The sequence below is a fragment of the Saimiri boliviensis genome, chromosome 8 (genome assembly GCF_048565385.1).
Source record: "Saimiri boliviensis isolate mSaiBol1 chromosome 8, mSaiBol1.pri, whole genome shotgun sequence".
NCBI lineage: Eukaryota > Metazoa > Chordata > Mammalia > Primates > Cebidae > Saimiri > Saimiri boliviensis.
In genome coordinates this window covers 26,660,023-26,682,784 of record NC_133456.1, presented here as the reverse complement: position 1 = coordinate 26,682,784, position 22,762 = coordinate 26,660,023, and the positions used below count along the sequence as shown (strand labels likewise).

At 35.7% G+C, this 22,762-nt stretch overlaps 1 protein-coding gene across 7 annotated transcripts in view; it reads right to left on the bottom strand.

Moving 5' to 3' along the window:
- Positions 1–201: 201 nt before the first annotated feature.
- The window catches only part of ZNF148 (zinc finger protein 148), a 146,406-nt gene continuing 123,845 nt past the window's right edge, over positions 202–22,762 (bottom strand). For all 7 annotated transcript variants that reach the window (XM_003941669.4, XM_074404207.1, XM_074404202.1 and 4 more), the window contains 2 exons: positions 8,779–8,897; positions 202–8,505 (listed from right to left, as the gene is read on the bottom strand). In XM_003941669.4, coding sequence (XP_003941718.1) covers positions 6,907–8,505; positions 8,779–8,897 — 1,718 coding nt within the window. In that variant the 3' untranslated portion in view covers positions 202–6,906. The remainder of the gene's footprint in view (positions 8,506–8,778; positions 8,898–22,762) is intronic.

The following is a 22,762-nucleotide window of genomic DNA, read 5'->3' as shown; positions in this document are numbered from 1 at the left end:
TTCATTTAAAACTTTTCACCTCCATTTATTCTTCATGCATCATATGAATATAATCTTATCAGGTTCACCAGAGAAGAAACAGAACAGCCAGCACTCTGAAAAAAATTTTTTAAGTTCAATCCAAACATATAATCAGAAAAATCTTCATGCTCACTTTGTGCATGATAAATTGTCAAGTAAGACTCAATGACAACACATTAATTCATGTGACTTCAATTTTATTTTTTCTTATAACCTTTAGAAGATTGGAGAAGTATCATGTGGAATATCTCCCCACCCCTCTCCCCTCCATTCCTAATCATTCAAGAAAAACTGGGATCTAGGAAATGCATTAGTAGACTATCAGTGGTATTATTATGTACAACTGGTTAAAGCACCATGCTAATAAGGCCAGGGTCCTAGAACTGATCATTGCAAGGGCCAGTTAGTTTAAATTTGTTCCATGGACCCAGACTGCACTCCTAACCGCAGACAGCTTTCTTACAATGCATCCCACTGGTCACAAGCTAGGATACTGGCAAGGTGGTAGATGGATGAAAACAGATCTCCACTAATGAAAGAAAAAAAGAAAAGAAATCCCACGTATGCTGACAGTGGGTTAACAAAATTTTATCTGTAAAGAAAAAAAACACACATATTTTCTTAGCCCTATGATAAACACGTTTCAAGTCTAAAATATTCAATGACAGTAACATTATGACTCTCGCATTATAGAACTGTCTAATAAATACCATTCCACATAAAACTATAGTAAAGGCCCTGATAATTGTTAACCAATTTGTGTAACTGTTAATTCCACACATTCTTTTCTCTTTACTGTTAAATCTGTCCACCATGATTTCTGCATATTTAACATTTGTTATTTGGTTCAGAATATTGTGAAAAATTCAGCTCCAAAATTATCCATGAAACTGTATTTTTTTTTTTTATTTTTCAAACAGCCAGTGTCCACATTTAAAATGCAGAATTTGCAAGTATTAGTCGAATAATTCAAAGTAAAGCAAAACAACTTCCTTTAGTATCACAATACATAAAATGGTTTTATAAACTCCAAATGGCAAAGACAACTATATGACAATAGTGTTGAAAGCCGTGAAACTCATTAAACCTCTTATGAATAGGTCAGTTTAAAGAACATTTCTGTGTTCCATGACTATGCATGAAACAAGCTTTCACTGTACTATAAAGGCTCAGCAATCCATTCATGGCATAATATAGGGTCAAGCAAGATTGTTTTTACAGTAACAATAAAAACGTATTTAAAGAAACAAACAAAAAAATCCTCCCAATTGTTTAAAAATGATTCTATTTGGAGACCAAAATATATTTTAAAACATATTGACTTACCAAGTTTCAACTGTCAGGCTGCTAACTACTGATGTAAAAGTTCGTATTTAAAAATATCACAAATATCTTTTTATCTAACAGTGAAAATTTCAATGTGATAAGTTTCATTGCAAAGCGATTTTCACCTGAGTAGATTTTAAAATTTAGTGCTCCTATTTTTGGGGAGAGAGGGGAAGGAAAGACCCACTTCGTATCTGATCCCAAGTTTGCAGTTGAGTCCTTCACATTGATTTCTAGGGAGTTGAAGAAATAACCTGCTGCAACCTTCCCAAGACACAGGATGCCCCCTTTCCCTCAGATATTTGCTCTGGCATTTTAGGAACTCTCAGTATCCATCAAATATTTCCATTTCACTACCCACTCAAGCATAGCAACCCAATTCATTCAGTTCTATACAACAGTGTCTATATTATGTACATATTTAATTATCAATAGGAAATAGAAAATAAAAATTTACAGCGATTGAGAAAAAGTCAGAAAATGGGATAGGAATAGTAATACTGTATAATCAGAATATCCTATTATCTTACTAGTTTTAATGACAGGGTTTTTCCTTTATTAGTTGAAATACAAAGAAGGCATAGGGGATCCCAGGAAAATAACACTATGTATCAGAAAATTCAACGTGCTCCACCATCAGGATTTCCATCACACATTTAATTTCTTCTGTACAATGTTTATAAACTTGTTTTTCTTTTAAAAATCACCAGATTTTCAGATTCAATTCAGCACTACACAGTATGCCCTTGAAGTAAAATGAGGTTACCTGCTTTATTTGGATACCAAGTTCCCTTCAGACAGCATTAAAATAAAGACAAGTAAGACTACACAGATAAAATCCAGTATAATTCAAATCCAACAATGAAAAATTTTCCCCATATTGTTGCAAAATTCTTTCTACTGAAATGCTTTGCTACAATAATAAAAAGCATACATTACATATAAAAGATACCAGTGTACTAAAAAGTGACAGAAGTGGACTAGCAAATCCTTCAAAGCACATTATATAAATGACTAGCATTTAAAAACATTTTTTCCTATAAAATGTAGGTCATATACATTTATAAATTGGCGGTTTTATTTCTAAAGCAGTGATGTGTGTGTTCAAATAGCTGTTCTGTACAGTATAATATCTACTCACTTTAAACTATAATAGGTTTGTCTTTCTTTGTATTGAAGTTGAATAAATTCATCTGATCAGCTGAGAAATCAAGCTTGAAAAATAAGTATCTAAAAATCAACGTAGAAAGTTTAGAATTATTGAAATGTAATTATGAAATATGAAGAGAACTATCTATTTCACAATGGAGCTGAAGTCACCTCAAAACTTACGGGCTTGAATCTAAAACAGAAACAAATATTAAAATCCAAAGCAAATCACAAAGTTAGGTAGCAGTACAGAAGCAGGAAAAAAAACCACATCCCTTCCTTCAGTGTGATGGGCACTAAGTTTTGCGGTCTTCCTCCATCTTGCAGAAGAGTGGTAAGGCCATTCAATGCTTAGTGAAAGTGAGTACAGATGAAGTCAGATTTAGCCTGTCTCCCCTGCAACTTCAATTATGCTGTGTAAACAGTGTTATGTTCCAATAGGAGGAACAATGGAAATTGCTTATAAAAACTGATTAGAGATAATCATTATTAAATGAAATAAGGATAATTAGTAACTCTGAAATGTTTTTAGAACTTTCCTGATGCTACTTGTAAAGTTAGCACTGCTATGTATTATTGCTTACATACAGTACAACATCATATGCCTTCTAACGTAAAGCAGTACTGTGATTTGTTTGTACATATTTACAGATTCTTAAAAACAAGCTGTAAAAACATTACATACTTTCAGACAATACAAATTAGCACATTGGTACTCACTTCAAAACAAATGGAATGCATAACATTAATAAACATCATAAAGGAAGACTCACATAAAAGTCCTTGATTGTCAAGACACGTTTATATATAAACTCTAACTGTGCAGAATTAAAGATTCAATCATTGGTACATCCTTATTTGATGAACCATATTTACAGCATGGTATTGCATAAAAAAATAAAATAATGTTTACAGGGTTTTACTTTTTTATCCATTGGATTAAAGAAAGCAACAAACATAACAAGAAATGTTTGTCTGCTTTAGTTTGTTTCCTACCAAAGTTTAAGTGAAAAAAGGAAACACGGTTTTTATTTGCAGAACATAGCAAAACAACTGGAAAATTATTTCCCTGAAATAAAGCAATTTGAAATGGAAAAGGTTTTAAATTAAATTGCAGACTCAAAATATTTATCACTGATTATTATAGTGCTTCTTCAAGTAAATATACTGTGAAAAAAATGAGTTCTACTTTAAAATGTTCTAAGTCTAAGAAATGCAGTACTACAGTAATGCCTACTTTTAAAGTTTCCCGGCCTTTTTTTTTTTTTTTTTAAACAGCCCTTTAAAAACCGAAATTAATCAAATGAAAGAAGTGGCAAAAGAGCTAACCTAGCTGGTATTCTGCAAGTGTCTCTCCTCTGTGGAAACAAAATCCTGCCCTGAGCACAATTCTTGACATAACTGCCTTCTGCCTCTTGAGATAAAAATGACCCGACCGATGGCTGGCACCCTCAGCCAGAGCTAAGAAGATGGATTCCTACCTTATCAAGTACCACATTTGCAGGTAGACCCAAAACATTTAAGATCCACTTAAATATTCAAAACAAATGAAATATGTGTGCAATAAGGTTTTTTAAAAAACCCTTTAGAAGATGTTCAAGAGATATTACCTCATCTAACATGATGTTTCCAATCTTCAAACGTGAGAGTACGTCCCAAGAGAAAAAGCACACCTCGCTCAGATTGATCAGAAGTTTAAGGGTGTACCAGCATGTTTTTGTAGAACAATGTGCTCATTTTGAGAAATGAGAAACACGAATTGCAAAAGAGTATCTTGTATCCTCCATGTTTCAATTTAAAGCAGCACACAATGCTACTTATTTTCTCCATTAATGCCCAGATAGAAATTAAGTAACTTTCTGAACCAAAGTGGGGAAACCCAAAACTATTGAGATGTTTATCATATGATGATAGAACAAGGTAACTCTGGTAGGCATTTGGAATTTCACAGTAAGAGAGTGATGACTATACATAAATGGTAAGTCAGTAAGTTATGCTGGCTGAGTGTCAGTTATCTAAAAAATGCTTATAACCTGGTAGGAAAGTCTGCCATTATGTAGATTTAAAGAAATATGTTGAAAACAGGAATGCAACACCTGAAAGTCTGCTGGCATAACTACCATTTTCAAAGGCCTTCCTTCCTTAGCTTACCCTAAATGCTCAGTAATAGAGTCATATTCTAAATACTGTGCTGGTGATGTTATAACAACTGAATAAACCTCTATACTGTATCAAAATTACGTCAAGTTCTCAATAGTACAAAATTTTTGATCAGGCTCCAAAACACAACTCAGGAAATAAATGCCTACTCTCATCAAAAGTACTATGAGAAAAATGCCAATGCCTATCTAGGGTGAGCACAGTTCCATTTTTAACATCTCACCTGAATGAAGCCTTTGTGTAAGTATGTAATGCACAACACAACACACACCAATCTTGAGTCAATAATGGCAGAACTTAAATATTTACTTCAAAGAAGTCTAAAATTCTTGAAAACTTTGGCAGCAAAGAAAGCTGTCAAATGGGAAAACTAGTACTTCAAGCAAAACTTAATAACCAAACTATAGAGAAAACCATATTAAATATAATTTATATTCCTTATCATAAAACACCAATATATTCAAAAACAAATGAAGGATGTTAAGGGTGGATAGTTATTTCTTCCCTTTCCTTATGATAATAGTCTTGGTATAACAAATAAAAGAAAAAATAATTTAAATGGGTAACATTCTATATTGAAACAAAGACTGCAGATCTATAGGGCCAGTATAAGAGTCTAAATGGAAATTAACAACAGTTTCATTTTCCAAGGGTATTAACTTTAGATTTTCACTGGTGCTATAACAGTAGGTGCATTGTGACAAAGATGGCAGAAATTTAAAATGTAAAAATGAGAAACTTGGAATAGTCAGTAACTAATATAATTTCCAAAAATCAAAATTGCCCAATGTGTAACTGTAACCATCATTCTTCAGAAAAGTGTGTGTGTGTGTGTGTGTGTGTATAAAAGCACTATTTATTGTACCATGCTGTATTATTTTAAGACAGAGTATTAAAAAAAAAACATTCATGGTATAAGGATAAAGTCTGTAGTTTATTTAGAATTTGAAATGCAACAAAAATTTTCCGATCACTCATCTAGCTGAAAAAGAAATGGTAGTTACTGGAATTAGTAAACACTTTTGGTTTGTAAAGTTGTAATGAGCAGTGTTCATTAAAAAGTAACTCAAGATAAAATAAGCAATTAAAATGCCCATTTCTTTAGTTTCTCTGGATACTGTTTAATTATCCAATCTATCAAGAGTCTAGAAAGAGAAAGATTAAACCAGGTTTTACAGCTCCAAAGATATCCCAATTTCCTTTTATTGCCAAAAGTTAAAATTGTCAATTATGAGATGATTATGACACAACCATATCAAACCTAAAAATCTAAATTTTTACTTTGAGAAATCAAAAATACCAAATAGATTCTAAGTGCTCTATGTTAACTGAAGTGTATATGTAAAGTAAAATACAATTATGCTTTAAAACGTGGAATATACATTTTGTGTAAGCATTATGTTCTTGGGAATGTAATCTACAGAATTTTTTTTTTACTAAAACTTCAAAACCTTGATACCTGCACATGAAAAATCATAAAAAATATCTAGGTACAACTGTACAAAGAAACTGACACCAATATGCATACTTCCATAGAGAAGTGAATGCTTCAACAGTTGTGTGTTTTGGTAAAAGTTTTGAAAGTATGCATATTTTTAAAGTAATTAGGCTTTTAAATAGTGGAGTCTTAGACTATCAGATTTTTATTACTTTTTCTTTCTTCAAAAAAAAAAACACGTCAATATAATGCAAAATGAAAATCAAGGGTATATGGCATATCATTCTTTTTAAAAGATGGTTTCTTGGTTTTGTGTTTCCCCCTATCAGACATACTAATTTATTTAAGCCATAATCTCTTGACATTAAACTTTTAAGTTCACTCTGTAAAGTATACTCAGATTCCCTGCTGAAGTGCAATGACTATGCTGAAAAACTTAGAAACAGTATGAGTAAATTTCACACAATTACTAATCTTCTAAGAATGTACAATGTTATCAGTTAGGAAACAATTGTGCGAATGTCTTTTTTTTTTTTTTTCAACTTGATGTGGGTGGAATAGCAAGTTTCTGATCTAAAACAAGTAATGCATTGCTTCTATAAAGGTGACAACATGTAAGGCAGTTCAAAGAATGCTGACTAACCAAACAAAATGCAGTTATTGGATTATCTTGCTATTCATATCAGCTTAACTTGTTATTACGCATTGCTCTTAAATCTGTACAGCACTCCATTTACACAGAGTAACCCCACTCTTGATTAATCTGTTCTAAAGTGCCAGTATTATTTACACTTTTTTTTTTTTTTTTTTTTTTAGCCAAAAGTCTGGCCAGTTGTGGCATCAGGTGAAGATGTCATCCCAGCTCTATTATCATTTACATTCACCAAGGGAAATTCTGAAAATTCAGCACTTGTCCCTGGTCCCCGAAGGTTCACCTGTCCATTGGCAGTGCTAAATTGAGTAGCTATTCCAGCTCTTGATCCATGATACGGAGCACGGAAAGGCTGTTCAAAGGAGCTCATTTGGTAAGCTTGGTGGACAGGCTGGGCCTCAGCTTTCTTCTGAGAAGTCACTTGATCCAAAAAGTCCTGTGTTGACGTGGCAGAAGCATGGTTTGTCTCATCACCTGAAAAGGGAAATGAGTGCTGTGAATCACCAACTATTAGTCCAAAGTGAGATTTATCTGGAGTTGTTCTTAGTGGAGAATTCATTCCTGATCGAAAGCTATTGATGGGCATGGTGGCATAGACTTGCTTGTCTATGGAAGAGAATGCTGGCTGATTTGGGAGGGTCTGGTTATCAGTCACAAAGTTAAGGCTCGGGCTATTCAAATAGGCATCATTTTGGCTAGTTCTGTCCAAAGCCTGCTGCAGAAACTTGGAGTATTCCTGCAACATGTTGGCTTTATCTGATGAGGATGCTTGGGAGCTTGATCCAACATTCTCTGACTGGGTGACCTCTGGTACTTCTGAAGAATTTATTGATATGCTAGAAGTCACTTCAGTATCTGCAACACTGAATGATATCTCATGCTGTCCATTAGCTTTGTGGGAATAATGATCCAGCAGAGTCTGCAGTACCTCATCTGGAATAACATTTTTGTCATGATTACTCTTAATCTCCACATTCAGTGCCTGTGACTCTAATATGGATGCTGTGGTACTTTCATCAATGACACTTGCCACAGCTGCTTGTGTTACAGAAGGCTGAGAAGCTATGGTACCCACATTCAGCGCATATTCCCTGCTGTTGTTACTTGCTGCTTGAAGATACCGCTTCTTCTTCAAAAACTGCATGGCATCATCATAATTAGTACTACTATGCACAGGTTTACTGGGCCCCTCCTGCAAAGTATCAACCTGATCAATGTCAGCATTGCCTTCTGAGTCCAGTAAAGCTTGTTTATCCACAAGCTCAAAAGCATACTTTGAAACTTTGCTCTCTTCATATGTAGATAAAGGTGAAATTGTTGGATTTTGCTCCAGTGGCTGTTTAAGACTTCTCTTACTGTTAATTTTTTTGAGAACTAACTTAGGTGGGTGTATTTCTCCTGAGGCATCTTCTAAATGTGACCCTCCAACTGAAGAATGTGGCATTTCAACAGCATATTCTGCAACCATATACTCATCTTTTACTTTAGTACTTGAAGAATAAAGAGGCAAGTAATCATTTTTGTCTTTTTTCAGGTCAGATTTGTCCAAAGCACTCTCTTTGTCCATTCCAGATGATTTTTTCTCTGTTTTCTGCCTTTTCTTTTTTGGCAGTGAGTTGTCTTTTGGTGATGTAGAAAAGCCAGAATCTTCCTCAGATGTCAGAAGGCCACCTTTGATGGCACACCTATTTAGTTTTTTGTCATGATTTTCATGGCACATACGTTTATGTTTCAATACACGATCTGTTCTGGAAAAATACTGTGGAATTCAGAAGATGGTAGTGGGTTGTTTATTTGTATTTTTGGTCAACCAAGAAAAGAAAAAAAGAAACAAAACAATTAATATAAATACATATATTAGTGCAATAACAGACATAATTCCAAACAAATTCACTGAGCCAATTTTCTATTATAAATCTAATCAGTAAGAGAAGGCCCCTCAAATAGTTCTAAGTAGTAATATTTTCTAATTTAATTTATAATTATTGTATAATTTAATTACAATAGAAAAATTTCAAGCCATCTCTCTTACCTGTAAACAGTATTCACACTGGTAAGGTTTTTCTCCACTGTGAGTTCTCTTATGCCTTTCCATATGATATTTTTGTATGAATCTCATACCACATTCATCACAGCGAAATGGTTTTTCACCTAGCACATAATATAGAAAGTTTAAAACAAAACAAATATTGTAAAATAATAAATTGCTTTGCCATAAGAATCTTTAAAATAAAAGACTTCCGAAAGTTGTAACTTCCAATTTCATTTGTCAAGTATATTTTGCCTTATAAAAATGGAAAGAATTAGCATATGTTATTGGAAAGAAAATGATGAATATAGGCACAGTCCATTTTCCTGTCTTTTTGTTATGTGCGTTATGTAATATACTCTTTTCAAGGAGAATAGCAGTGCCAGGAATTTCTTACAACATGAACAGACTAGCTGATGTTTCTAATCTTTTGTTAAATCATATAAAATGTTATATAACAGCCAAAAACAACAAGTTACCCATGCACAATACAACACAATTCTTGGAGACAGCTTTTTAACTCAATTTCTTTTTTAAAAACATTTGTGGTTAAATAAAATCTGAATCCTGAAAATATTTTTAAAAATCTAATTTAATAAAATACAAAAAGAACTTAGAGTCTTAATTTTGTTTATATTTATTCTTTTCCTCAACTCAAGCCAGCACTTCCCATGTCATTTAGGGAGTAAATTAAACTGATTATTGTTAATTAGACATATAACTGCCCTCACCCCCATTTTAAAAAATCCCCTAATGACTTTTAGAATCATATGATCCATTGTCAGGTGCTTTATTCATTGTGCCACTGGCCCCTACAATCATTTCTAAGCTGTAAAGAACCACTACTATGAAGCTCTAAAATAGTTTTTACTGATAAAACCACAGTCTAAGAGTAAACAGAAGGGCATGACAAGAAGCTACCTAGAATAACGCTTGTTGGAGAAACTACTGTTTCTACCTTTTATACATTTAACAAAATTTTTACCAAATATTACTACTCTACCCATAGCCCTTGTTGTAGGAGGTTAAAAGTATAAGTCACACTACTTGTTTCCAGATTTTATAACATAATTGGGAAAACAAGATAGATACATTTTCAAAAGAAAACACTATGTCTATTCTGATATACTTCTACATCTTTACATTTTATTCTTTCTCTTTGTAACCCATTCAGACAAACCACAATATCTACTATCTTATGATTTCCTACTTTTGCCATGATTCACGCTGCTCTTTGATCAGAAATGCCCACCTTTGGGTGTTTGGATACTATACTCCCTTTGAGACCCAACCCATCTCCATTGGGATACGCTGCTCTATTCTCCCAGGTGAAAGGTATCTTTACGTTTCCACAGAATTCTATCTGCACCTCTCCTATGGCACTCACTACTTTTAACTCAATAACCATTGAGGTTTTTTTTTTTAAATTTCAAATTACTGAGTTGAAATAATTACAATTATTTAATTATTTCGTATATCTCTATTCTTCTACTAGATTATATTTCTTTAGGTCAGAATCCAGGCCTAAATTATACTTATGTAGTTCAAAGTACCTTATGCAATTAAAAAAAATTTTTTTCTTATACAGACGGGGTCTCACTATGTTGCCCAAGGCCTGTCTCACACCCCAGGCTCAAGCAATCTTCCTGCCTTAGCCTTCCAGAGTGTTGGGGTTACAGGCATGAGCCAGAGCCTGGCCCCTTGTGAAAATTTTAAGTGCCAAGTAAATAGCAGAAATAGTGACCACTACAGTGGATTATTAAGGGGAAAATGTTACTATGAGCTAGTATGATTTGGAATGGTTTCTTGGAAGTGCTGAAATTTAAACTGAGTAGCAGAGAGATTAAAACCAAGGGGAAAAAATGTGGGGAGAAAGGGAAATAACAGTACTCTAAGTGCTTAGATACTATAAGATGTGCGGGAGAAATGATGTCTAAGAAGAGAATTTGGCAACAAGTAAATTGTTTAAAACTTTCAGGAATGAAACTTCAGTAATTACCGTAGAGTTAACAAATTTTAGGGCTGAAGGGTTTCCAGTGGCTTTTGAACTGAGCTCTTGAAAGTTCCAGAGGCCCACATGACAGCTGCTGATGTGGCAAAAGGCTCAAAGCTTACCAGCAAAAATTAGTACAGAATAGCTCACTTTTATAAACTGGGGCTCCAAGTAAGGGTTCCAAAGACCAGAGACTACAAAGACAGCTTACTCCAACAAATCCAGACCAATTCACTCATTTTACAGAAAGGAAATACTGAAGGCCAGAAAAGTTAAGGCACTTGGTTAAGGGTTTAATGAATGCATTAATTAATAAAGCAATGAAAGCTGGGAGAGGAAATCACTGATTAAGAAAGTTTGGAAGTGAAAGAAATGAGAAGATGGAGATGGGAAATGAGAGGCAATCCATTCCAGAATAAGTACTGTTTAGAACAGAGAATTGACTGAAAGCAGAGGAACCAGTGAAGAAGAGAAATTGGTTATCAATACTAAATACCACTGAAATGGTGCACAATCGAACAAAATCCAGAGAAATGAAGATGGGAAGGGAAGGAAATTTCAGGTAACACTGTTAGACAGGGATAGAAAGAACACGTGCAAATTTTGCAATAGAGTGTGTAAGGCTGGGTGCAGTGGCTCACACCTGTAATCCCAGCACTCTGGGAGGCTGTGGTGGGTGGATAGCTTGAGCTCAGGAATGCAAGACCAGCCTGGGCAACATGGGGAAACTCCGTTTCTACTAAAAATACAAAATTTAGCCAGGTGTGGTGGTATGTGCCTGTGGTTCCAGCTACTTGGGAGGCTGAGGTGAAAGGATCGTTTGAGCCTGGGAGGTGAAGGCTGCAGAGAGTCAAGTTCGAGCCACTGCACTCCAACCTGGGTGACAAAGTGAGACCCTATCTCAAAAAAATTACATTAAAAAAAGAATGCAGATGATAGAGCTCATTAAAGTGAGAAGTTAGTTTTTCATCCAAAGTGAGAAAGTATGAAAGAGAAAAGTTAGTAAACTGATTACAATTCAATTCATTCTGCATATTTGTGGACTGGAAGACTTAATATTGTTAAGATGGCAAAATTCCTCAAACTGATCTACAGATTCAAAGCAGAAATTAACAACCTAATCTTAAAATTTGCATCTAAAAGAGCCAAAACTATCTTGAAAAAGAAGAACCAAGCAGGAGGACTCATATTTCCAGATTTCAAAATTTACTACAAAGCCACAATAACCAAGATAATGTGGTAATAGCTTAAGGACAACATATCAAGGAATAAAATTCAGAGTACAAAAGTAAATCCTTACATTTATGGTCAACTGATTTTCTAAAAAGGTGCCAAGGCAATTGGGAAAGAATAGTCTTTTCAACAAATATAATACCCACATACAAATGAATGATATTAGACTCCCCAAACTCTCACACTTCTCACCTCAGAAACAAAAGTTAACTGAAAATGGATCAGAGGCTTAAATGGGAGAACTAAAACTATAAAAATATTAGAAGAGAGGAATAAATCTTTGCAAACTTGGTTAGGCAATGGTTTCCTAGATAAAACCAAAAGCACAAGTAACCAAACAAAAAAATAAATAAACTGGACTTAATCAAAATTAAAACCTTTCTTGCTTCAAAGGACACTAATTTAAAAAAAAAAATGAAAAGACAGGCCAGGAACTGTGGCTCACGCCTGTAATCCCAACACTTTGGGAGGCCAAGGTGGGTGAATCACTTGAGGTCAGGAGTTCAACACCAGTCTAGCCAACGTGGTAAAATCCCATCTCTACTAAAAATACAAAAATTAGTCAGGCATGGTGGTGCACTCCTGTAATCCCAGCTACTCAAGAGGCCGAGGCAGGAGAATCTCTTGAACCTGGTAGGCAGAGACTGCAGTGAGCCGAGATCACACCACTGCACACTAGCCTGGGCAACAGAGTGAAACTGTCTAAAGAAAGAAAGAAATAATTAAAGATATTCAGGAAATATGTCTGCTGCTGGGACTGAGGAAGAGGCTGGCACTTCCTCAAAAAGTTTAACACAATTATCCCATGACCCAGCAATTCCATTCCTAGGTACGTATCTTTTAAGAATTGAAAACATGGACTCAAACAGATGCTTGTATGCCAACACTGATCACAGAATTATTCAAAATAGACAAAAGGTAGAAGTAACCCAAGTGTCCATCGACAGATGGACAGAAATATGTGACATACACAAAGAATGAAGTATTATTCACCTAGAAAAATGAAATTATGATACATACTATACCACATGAGTGAATCTTGAAGACATTATGCTAAACCTAAGAAGTCAGATACAAAAGGAAAAACGTGGAATGATTCTGATTATATGAGGTATCTAGAATAGGAAAATTCAGAGTGACAGAAAGTAGAACAGTGGTTATCAGAACCGGAGAAGAGAAGAAAGGAGGGTTATTGCTTAATGGGTAGAGTTTCTATTTGGTTACACAACATTATACATATCCTTAATGCCACTGAATTGTACCCATAAACATTATTAAAATAATAAACTTCATGGTATGGTTTTTAAAAAGTGAAGATAAACTTCACGGAATGGAATAAAATATTTACAAATCATGCATCAGATATGGAACGTGTACCATAATATAAAGAGAACTCTTACAACTCTTCAACGGGACACAGACAACTAATTTAAGAAGGCAACGGATCTGAATGGGCATTTCTCCAAAGAAAATAAACAAATAACCAATCAGTACATGAAAAGATGCTCACCATCATGATCATTAGGGAAATATAAATCAAAAACACAATGATTTCACTTGATTTTACCACTTCACACCCACAAGGATGGCTAAAATTATATATATATATATATATATATATATATATATATATATATATATATTTATTTATTTATTTATATTTATATTTTTATATATATATATATTTTTTGGAGACAGAGTTTTGCTCTTGTTACCCAGGCTGGAGTGCAATGGCGCGATCTCGGCTCACCGCAACCTCCGCCTCCTAGGTTCAGGCAATTCTCCTGCCTCAGCCTCCTGAGTAGCTGGGATTACAGGCACGCATAACCATGCCCTGCTAATTTTCTGTATTTTTAGTAGAGACGGGGTTTCACTATGTTGACCGGAATGGTCTCGATCTCTTGACCTCGTGATCCACCCACCTCGGCCTCCCAAAGTGCTGGGATTACAGGCTTGAGCCACCGCGCCCGGCCTAAAATAATAATTTTAAAAAGACAATAACAAAAGCATAGATGTAGAGAACTGAAACCCTCATACATGGCTGGTAGAACTGTAAAATGGTGTTAAATGCTTTGGAAAACAGTTTGGCAGACCAGGAAAATGTTAAATATGACCCAGGAATTTCACTCCTAAGCACAAACCCAAGAGAACTAAAAATGTAAGTTCACACAAAAACTCATGCACAAATATTCATAGCAGCATTATTCGCAATAGCCAAAAGAGGAAACAGCCCAAATGTCCCTCAACCAATAAATGAATGAAAATGTGACATATCCATATATAGAATATTACTCAACTATAAAAATAAATAAAGTACAAGCTACAAACATGCCCCCAAATAGGCAAATCCACAGTGACAGAAAGTGATTAATGGTTAACCAGGGCTGGAAGGGAGTGGAGAATGAGGAGTGACTACTAACAGGTATGAGTTTTCTTTTGGGGGTGATAAAAATATTCTAAAAACCAAGTAGTGGTGATAGTTGTACAACTCTGTGAACATACTAAAAACTACTTAATTATACATTTTACATGGGTAATGTATGCTATCACAATAGCCTTCGCAACGACATTGTGAATCATATCTCAATAAAGTTATTTTTAAATATGCATGATGACCCAACTGATACTACGCAAAGTGACTGAGAAGTTATTTTTTTCCCTCAAGGAACTCAAAATTAATTAAAAATAAAATGGAGAAAGCTGGGTGCAGTGCCTCACATCTGTAATCCCTGCACTTTGGGAGGATGAGGCAGGCAGATCACTTGAAGCCAAGAGTTCGAGACCAGGCTAGCCAAATGGCAAAACACCCTTGACACAGCGTCTCTGAATACATACATACATACATACATATGTAAACTGGAGAAAATCCATATTTAAATCACTTGCTACGTATTAATAGATGATCCAAGATTAACAGTTTATTTAACTAAAAGCAACACTACAACATTTCCTTTAACAAAAAAGTCAACCAGGTATGGTGCCTCACGCCACTGATCCCAGCACTTGGAGAGGGTCAGGCAGGAGGATCACTTGAGTCTAGGAGTTCAAGACCAGCCTGAGTGATACAGTAGACCCTGTTTCTACAAAAAAAAATTTTTTTAATTAGCAGGGTGTGGTGGCACCCAGCTACTCAGAGGTGAAGGCAGCAGGATCACTTCAGTCTGGGAGGTTGAGGCTGCAGTGAGCTGTGATTTTGCCACTGCATTCCACCCTGGGTGACAAAAACAAGGTCCTGTCTGTAAAAAAACAAAACAAAACAAAAAAACACAACAACCAAAACAAAACTAGAAACATTAATGCCTTACAAAAAACACAACAACCAAAACAAAACTAGAAACATTAATGCCTTAAAAGAGATTTGTACAAATGTTCTTTTGTTGCTAAAAACAATCCTCCTTCCAACTAAATAGAAAAATTATGATGGCTAACTCAGCCAAAGATTAATGCAGACATAAATTCACTGCCATGGTCATTTATTTTTTTTTTATTGGTTCTCATTTTTATTCCTGTCTTTTGCTCTCCTTTAGTACATATTTCCTTCCTTTTTCACTGTACCATCTTTCTTCATATACTTTTTCCTCCCTCCCATTTTTATACTTGTCTCCATTTCTTCCTTTTAAAACTAGCCATTCTAGAAAAACTTTCAAAATTTAAGTTTTGCCACTTAAGGATCCCTGTTTATTTATGGATTAGGGAATGTATTTACAGAGTTCAAAAAAAAAAAATCAAAACACTTAAAAAAAGTATACAGGAAAATGTTTTCCTATCTTTGCCCCCACATATGCAACTACATATGTTTGTGCCAGTTTCTTTCCAGAGTTTCTTTTTTTTTTTTTTTTTTCTTTTTTAAAGACAAGGTCTCACTAGATTGCCTAGGCTGGTCTTGAATTCAGGGGCTCAAGTGATATTCCCATCTCCTGAGTAGCTGGGATTATAGGCATGCACCTGGCCAGGTTTCTCAATACAAAATAAGCAAAAATGAATACACAGTCTCTTTTCTACTTTTCCCTCATTCTTTTATAAAGATAGCATATTTAATACACTGTTCTTGTCTTTTTTTTTCTTCCGTTAACAATGTATCTTGGAGATCTTAGCAGTAGAAAGAGAATTAGCTCATTCTTTCTGACAGCTGATGTTATTTATTTTTCACTGATGGAAAGGCATCCTACAACTTATTTAACCAATCCTCTATTACTTCCAAGCATTTGCTATTATGACTTTGAAATGGATAACCTTGTAAATATATTAATTCAGATATGTGCAGGTATGTTTGTGGAATAAACACCCAGAAATAGAATTTCTGGACAAATAAAACATATATTTATGATTCTGAAATATATTATCAAACTGGTGTCCATAGGAGATGCTATGGATTTATACTCCCACACCAGCCATGGATGAGTTACTGTCTCCCTATAACCCACTATGTCATCAAACTTTCTGATGACTACATACCTAATAGGTGAAAAAAACATTATCTCAGTAGGAGGTGGAGTCGTCTTATATTTCATTTTCTGCAAAGTCTGCTCATATCTTCCACCTACTTTTTTTTGTAGTTGCAGGTCTTTTGTTTGATGACTTAATAAGAGCTTTATTAATAAGGTTGGTCTTTTGTCTATAATGAGATTCAGGATTTTTTTCCCTGCCCTTTCTCCTGCCCTTGAATGGTAAGGGTAGAGTGTTTGCTTGTAGAGGCTTTCTTTTCATGTAGTTAAATTTAACAATCTTTTCTTTAATGGATATTGGATTTTGAGTGTTATTTAGAGAAGACTTCTCCACTCCAATCTGCTCATATTTTCAGACACGTAAGTTTAAACTATAAGTTTCATTTTTTATATTAAATCTCTCATATGGCTGGGTGCTGTGGCTCATACCTGTAATCCCAGTACTTTGGGAGACTGAGGAGGGTGGATCACCTGAGGTCAAGAGTTTGAAACCAGCCTGACCAACATGACGGAATCTCCAGTCTCTACTAAAAATACAAAAATGAGCCAGGCGTGGTGGCACACACCTGTAATCCCAGCTACTTGGGAGGCTGAGGCAGGAGAATCACTTGAACCCAGTGGGGTGGAGGTTGCAGTGAGCCGAGATGGCCCAATGCACTCTAACCTGGACAAAAGAGTGAGACTCTGTCTCCAAAAGTAAAAGCAAAACAAAAAAACTCTCATATATTTGGAGTTCATCTTGAGGCAGAATGTGAGGTATTGATAAAACTTTTGTTTTTTCAGATGGCTATCCAGTTTCCCCAGCACCATTTATTGAAAAGTTCAGCTTTTCCTGATCAACATTTCTTACCACTCCTTTATCATAAACATACACTAATTAAGTTCCATGGGTCTATCCCTAGACCTGCTAATCTGTTCCGCTAGTGTGACTGTTCATAAGCCAGAACCAAAATGTTTTAATTCATAAGCCTTTATCATATCCCTATTGTTTGGTAAGGCTAATCTTCCTCATTGCTTTTTCTGCATTCTTCTCATTTGTCTTGCTGGGCCACTTTCCAAATAAATTTCAGAATTAGCTTATCTAGAATCGGAGAGACGGAGGAGAGTTCTCTGAAATGTTTATGTTAACATCTTCTTAAATTCATTCCTATGCATTTTGCCATTTGGTTGATATTATGAAAAGAGAGTTTTCTTCTGTTATACCTTCTATTCCGTGTGTGTGTGCGCGCGCGCGCACGCGTGCGCGCACACGTCTCTAAAAAGGAGATGATTTTCTGCTATTTTAATTAATCTGCTTGTTTGCAGTAATTTTTCAGTTGAACCTCTTGGGTTTTCCAAGTTTATGATCATATTGCTTACCAAAAATATTTAACTTATTTTTCTTGTCTACTATTCTCAATTAAAAAGTGGTAGTGATAATGGGCTCTATATCTTATTCCTGATGTGTGTACTTCGGTGTTTCCAATTCTTTTATGAGATTTTTTTTTTTTTTTTTTTAAACTCTGTCACCCAGTCTGGAGTGGAGTGAAACAATCATAGCTCACCACAGATGTGAACTCATGGGCACAAGTGATCCTCCCCCACTTCAGCCTCCCAAGTAGCTAGGACCACAGGCATGTACCACCATGCCCAGCTAATTAAAAAAAAAAAATTTTTTTTAATAGAGACAGGGTCTTGTTACATTGTCCAGGCTGGTCTCGAACTCTTGGCCTCAGGTGATCCTCCCCACCTCAGCCTCCCAAAGTACTGTGATTACAGACACGAACTACCACGCCTGGTCTGTTACTTGATTCTTGAAATAAAAATATAAATGACTGATATCCATTTTTCCTGGGAAAAATAAAAACACTTAAATGAAAAATTCCCTTGTGAAGAAAGTCCCTTTATCATTCTTCCCCTTGAAGGCTAAAGCCTCCCTATTGGAAAAGAAAGACAAATCTATACTGCCCTTGAGTAATTTGAAGATTGACACAAAAAACTTACCTGCTTACCTGTGAAGTACCAAGGAGTTTTAAATGTATTTTACATCCATGAAAGCAATACCATAGTAAGGAAAAAACAATCTCAAGGTGTCCCTCAAATGGTAATTTTCCCCTATCCAAGGGCCCTAAAGTTTCTCTTCTAACAGTTATCCAGTGAGACTGTTTACCCCACTGTGATGTTTCTCCTTGGTAATTCTGACACTGCACACCATCAGCTGTTTATAGATAAAAATGTTTACCATAATAGATAGCTGTTAGGGTAAACTATATATTACAGAGTTATAAAGACATAAGATTTATGTATAATCTAGCTCACTATTATTTGACAATTAATCTGATTTTTGGCAACTGCAAACCTTCCTCTCCCTCTTAAACCATTCCATCTAGTTGCTGCAATGACCCACCCTATCAAAATGGTTCTTGCAAATCACATTCAGGTCACCAATACAACAAAGTCTCTTCAGAAATCTTTTTTTTTTTTAAGATGGTGTTTCGCTTGTCTCCCAGGCTGGAGTGCAATGGTGTAATCTCAGCTCATTGCAACCTCTGCCTCCTGGGTTTAAATGATTCTCCTGCCTCATCCTCCTGAGTAGCTAGGATTATAGGTATGCACCAGCAGGCCCAGATAAGTTCTGTATTATTAGTAGAGACAAGGTTTCACCATGTTGGTTAGGCTGGTCTCGAACTCCTGACCTCAAGTGATCCACCCACCTCGGCCTCCCAAAGTGCTGGGATTACAGCATGAGGCATCTCACTTGGCCCAGAAATCTTGCTAGTCCTATCAACAGCATTCAATAAAAGTGGTCCCATTTTCTTGAAACTCACTTTTCCCTTGGCATCTACAACATCCATACTCCTTCAACCTTTCTGACTGCTCCTTCTTGGTCTTTGCAGCTCACCCTCTTCCTTCCAAATGTTAAATGTTTTAGTTCTTCCAAACAAGCTTTCTGCTTATCTCATTCTATAGTTTCCTCTTTGGCATGAAGGGAAGCCCATCTATCCATAATTTTTATTACTCTCAAATCTGAGCTCCAGAACCACATACCCAAACTGCCTATACAATATATCCACTTCTGTAATAAGGATCTCAAATACATCATATCCCACAATAAACTTAGGAACTTGGACATGGTTTGGTTCTGTTCCCCACCCAAATTTTATCTCAAATTGTAATCCCCACAATCCCCATGTGTCAACGAAGGGACCAGGTGAGAGGTGATTGGATCATGGGGGCATTTTCCCTCATGCCATTCTGCTGATAGTGAGTTCTCATGAGACGTGATGGCTTTCCAGGGCATTTTTCCCTGCTCTTGCTCGCTTTCTCTCACCTGCCATGTAAGATTTGCCTCTTCCCCTTCCGCCATGATTGCAAGTTTCCTGAGGCCTCCCCCGCCATGTGGAACCGTGAGTCAATTAATCCTCTTTTCCTTATAAATTACCAGTCTTGGGTATGTTCTGATAGCAATGTGAGAATGAACTACAGCTAGTGCTCGACTTACGACCATGGTCGGGACCGCAGAACGGTCGTAACACGATTTGGTCGTAAGTTGAGTAGGCTACATGTACAGTTGAAATGGTGCACGTGGAGATGGTAGTACTGCCAGAAGCTGGTCCGCACTGTCCTACGCCCAGCTGGGCAACGTTTGCGCTGCCAGACGCGGAGCAGTTGTGGCTAGCGATTGTGGTCATAAAGTCGAATGGTCGTAAGTTGCATAGGTCGTTAAGTCGATCAATACCTGTAATACAATTTTCAACTTGTAGCTTACAGCATAAATGGCACTCCTCTCCACCCTAAACTGTGCGAAAACGACAACTTTTTGTTTATCCTCTCTCCATATTCAAACTGACAGCCCCTACCGATTCTGCCTAATAAAAACCTAGCACATCTGTTCCTTTCTCTCTACTTCCCACTGTCATCACCAGCAGTCAAGATGCCATCATCCTGTGGTCTGGCCTATTACATAATATCCCCCTAATGAGTAGTCTCTCTGGGATCTATTATCTTCTTCTAACTCCACATTACAGCCAGACTCTATTATTTAAGTAAATCTGATCATGTTTAAAGCAACTGATGGCCTTTTTAGGAATGAAAGTTTTAGGAATGAAAGTTAAAACAGGGTCCTCTATTCATCGGGCCTCTACCTTTCTTGTGTCTGACCTTTCTTCACAATTCCCTGCTCCGCTTTCTGAGCTCTAACCAAAGTGACTTTCTTTTGATTCCTAAACTGCCATGCTTTTTTCTTACCTCTATAATCATTTTCTGCTAAAATTTTTCTATAAAACTTATCCAAATCAATTCTTTGTTATGAGAACAAATGTAAAGCATTTAATACTCAAAAAATAGTACTCATTGTTGTATTATCAGAATGTATGTGGAAATTGTTTTAATAATAAAGAGTCTTTATAAAATCTGGGTCAAAAATACTGATGATGAGACTATGACAAAGTTCACATGGCACAGTGATACATACTTGACAACACAAGGAAATATCCATATTTAGTAAGTTATTACAAAGGGTAGACAATAAAATTTACAAGCATCATAAATATTATACTAACCAAAAAGGTCATGTACTATTATGTGATACAATATAAAATAGTACTTAAGAGTACAGGTTCTATAGCTAGATGAGAGGGTCTCAGCATTTCTTACTGTGAGAAAATAAGCATGTCTTTAAAATTCTAGGACTTTATATTCTCATCTGCAAAATGGAAATATTAATAGAATATACCTCAGAGCCAAATGTTAAACGAGTTAACTAATGTGAAGTAGTAATTTAAGAATGAAGGCTAGCACAGTAGTATGACAGCTCAAAAAACATTAGCTATTAAGGATGGTAATGAGAGGTTGATAACAAATCATTACTATCATACTTACATACTGATTATAATTATAATCCAGTGTCTGGGCTATATATTCTGAATGAAAATACCCGTAAGCTGAACAATCAACTTGAGAAAGGGTAAAACAACAACAATTACTATAAATTCATGGACTAATAACCACATACCCAATAATTTTGCTTAAAACCTTACAGAATATCAGAATATCTTTGGCATACAGTCCTTCCAGGAGGTTAGAAAGATCATTTACCAGGCTAAGTGGAACACATATACTATGCAGGAAATTACATCTTATATGAAATCTGAGACTAAGTTACAACCAATGAAGCAGAATATAAAAACTGAGAAGCTGCCACACTAACACAAAGATATGAAAACAAAAAACATAACAAAAAAAACTCCTCAAAGGCATTAAGATAACTAATGAAAGAAGTACTTTTTTTCAGGGTAGCAAGCTTTTTAAATAACACCTTTCTAGTATAGAATTTTTTCCCCCTAGAATGGAGAGCTGTGAGAAACTTCAAATTCTGCATTTCAAACCTAAGAAACATTGGCAATGTTTGCTCATCTTATAAAATAACAGATTAGGGTCACTATCTCCGCCCCCCACCCCGAAAGAAAGTAAAAAATGTTTTCTTTTTTCTAGGTTTTCTTTTGCAGAGCTATGAAATTATACATTTATACACACTGTAATATCTAAAGTAGTCTATTTCTCAAGTTCCTTAGGATCAAACAGCAAATGAGAGGAGGAAAACTTTTTTTTTTTTTTTTTTTGTGAGACAGAGTATCACTCTGTCACCCAGGCTAGAGAGCAATGGCGCACTTTCAGCTCACTACAACCTCTGCTTCCTGGGTTCAAGTCATTCTTATGCCTCAGCCTCCCAAGTAGCTGGTATAACAGGCACGCACCGCTAGGCCAGGTTATTTTTTTTTTTTTTTTTTTTTTAAGTAGAGACAGGGTTTCACCATGTTTTCCAGACTGGTCTCAAACTCCTGACCTCATGTGATCCACCTGTCTTGGCCTCCCAAAGCGGTGGGATTACAGGTGTGAGCCACCATGACCAGCTGAGGGAAACTGTTTCATGGCTTTCATAGATTAGGTCTTAAGCTTCTACTTATGAGGCAGCCATCAGTGAAAACTGATAAATTAACTTCAGTAAGAGCAACATCCTAAGGAAGTCCTATGAACAACTTAAAAGATGTGACAGTTGAATTAGGAGACATATATGAAAAATACAAACCAAACCAAACACTGTCCTAATTCCAAAATCAGCTGAACACCACACATTTACGACCACTTCCACATCTCATTTTTCTATCAGCCAGTTATACAAGCAGTACACAACTGGTACTAGAATCAAAACATATTAACATGAAATAACTGATGTTCCATTGATGTCACCTAGGTAGTACAAAACCTAAATTAAAGCAATAGTTATTGCAAATACTATCTAAATATGACATATGTAAAATTAGTAAAATGGCTGGGT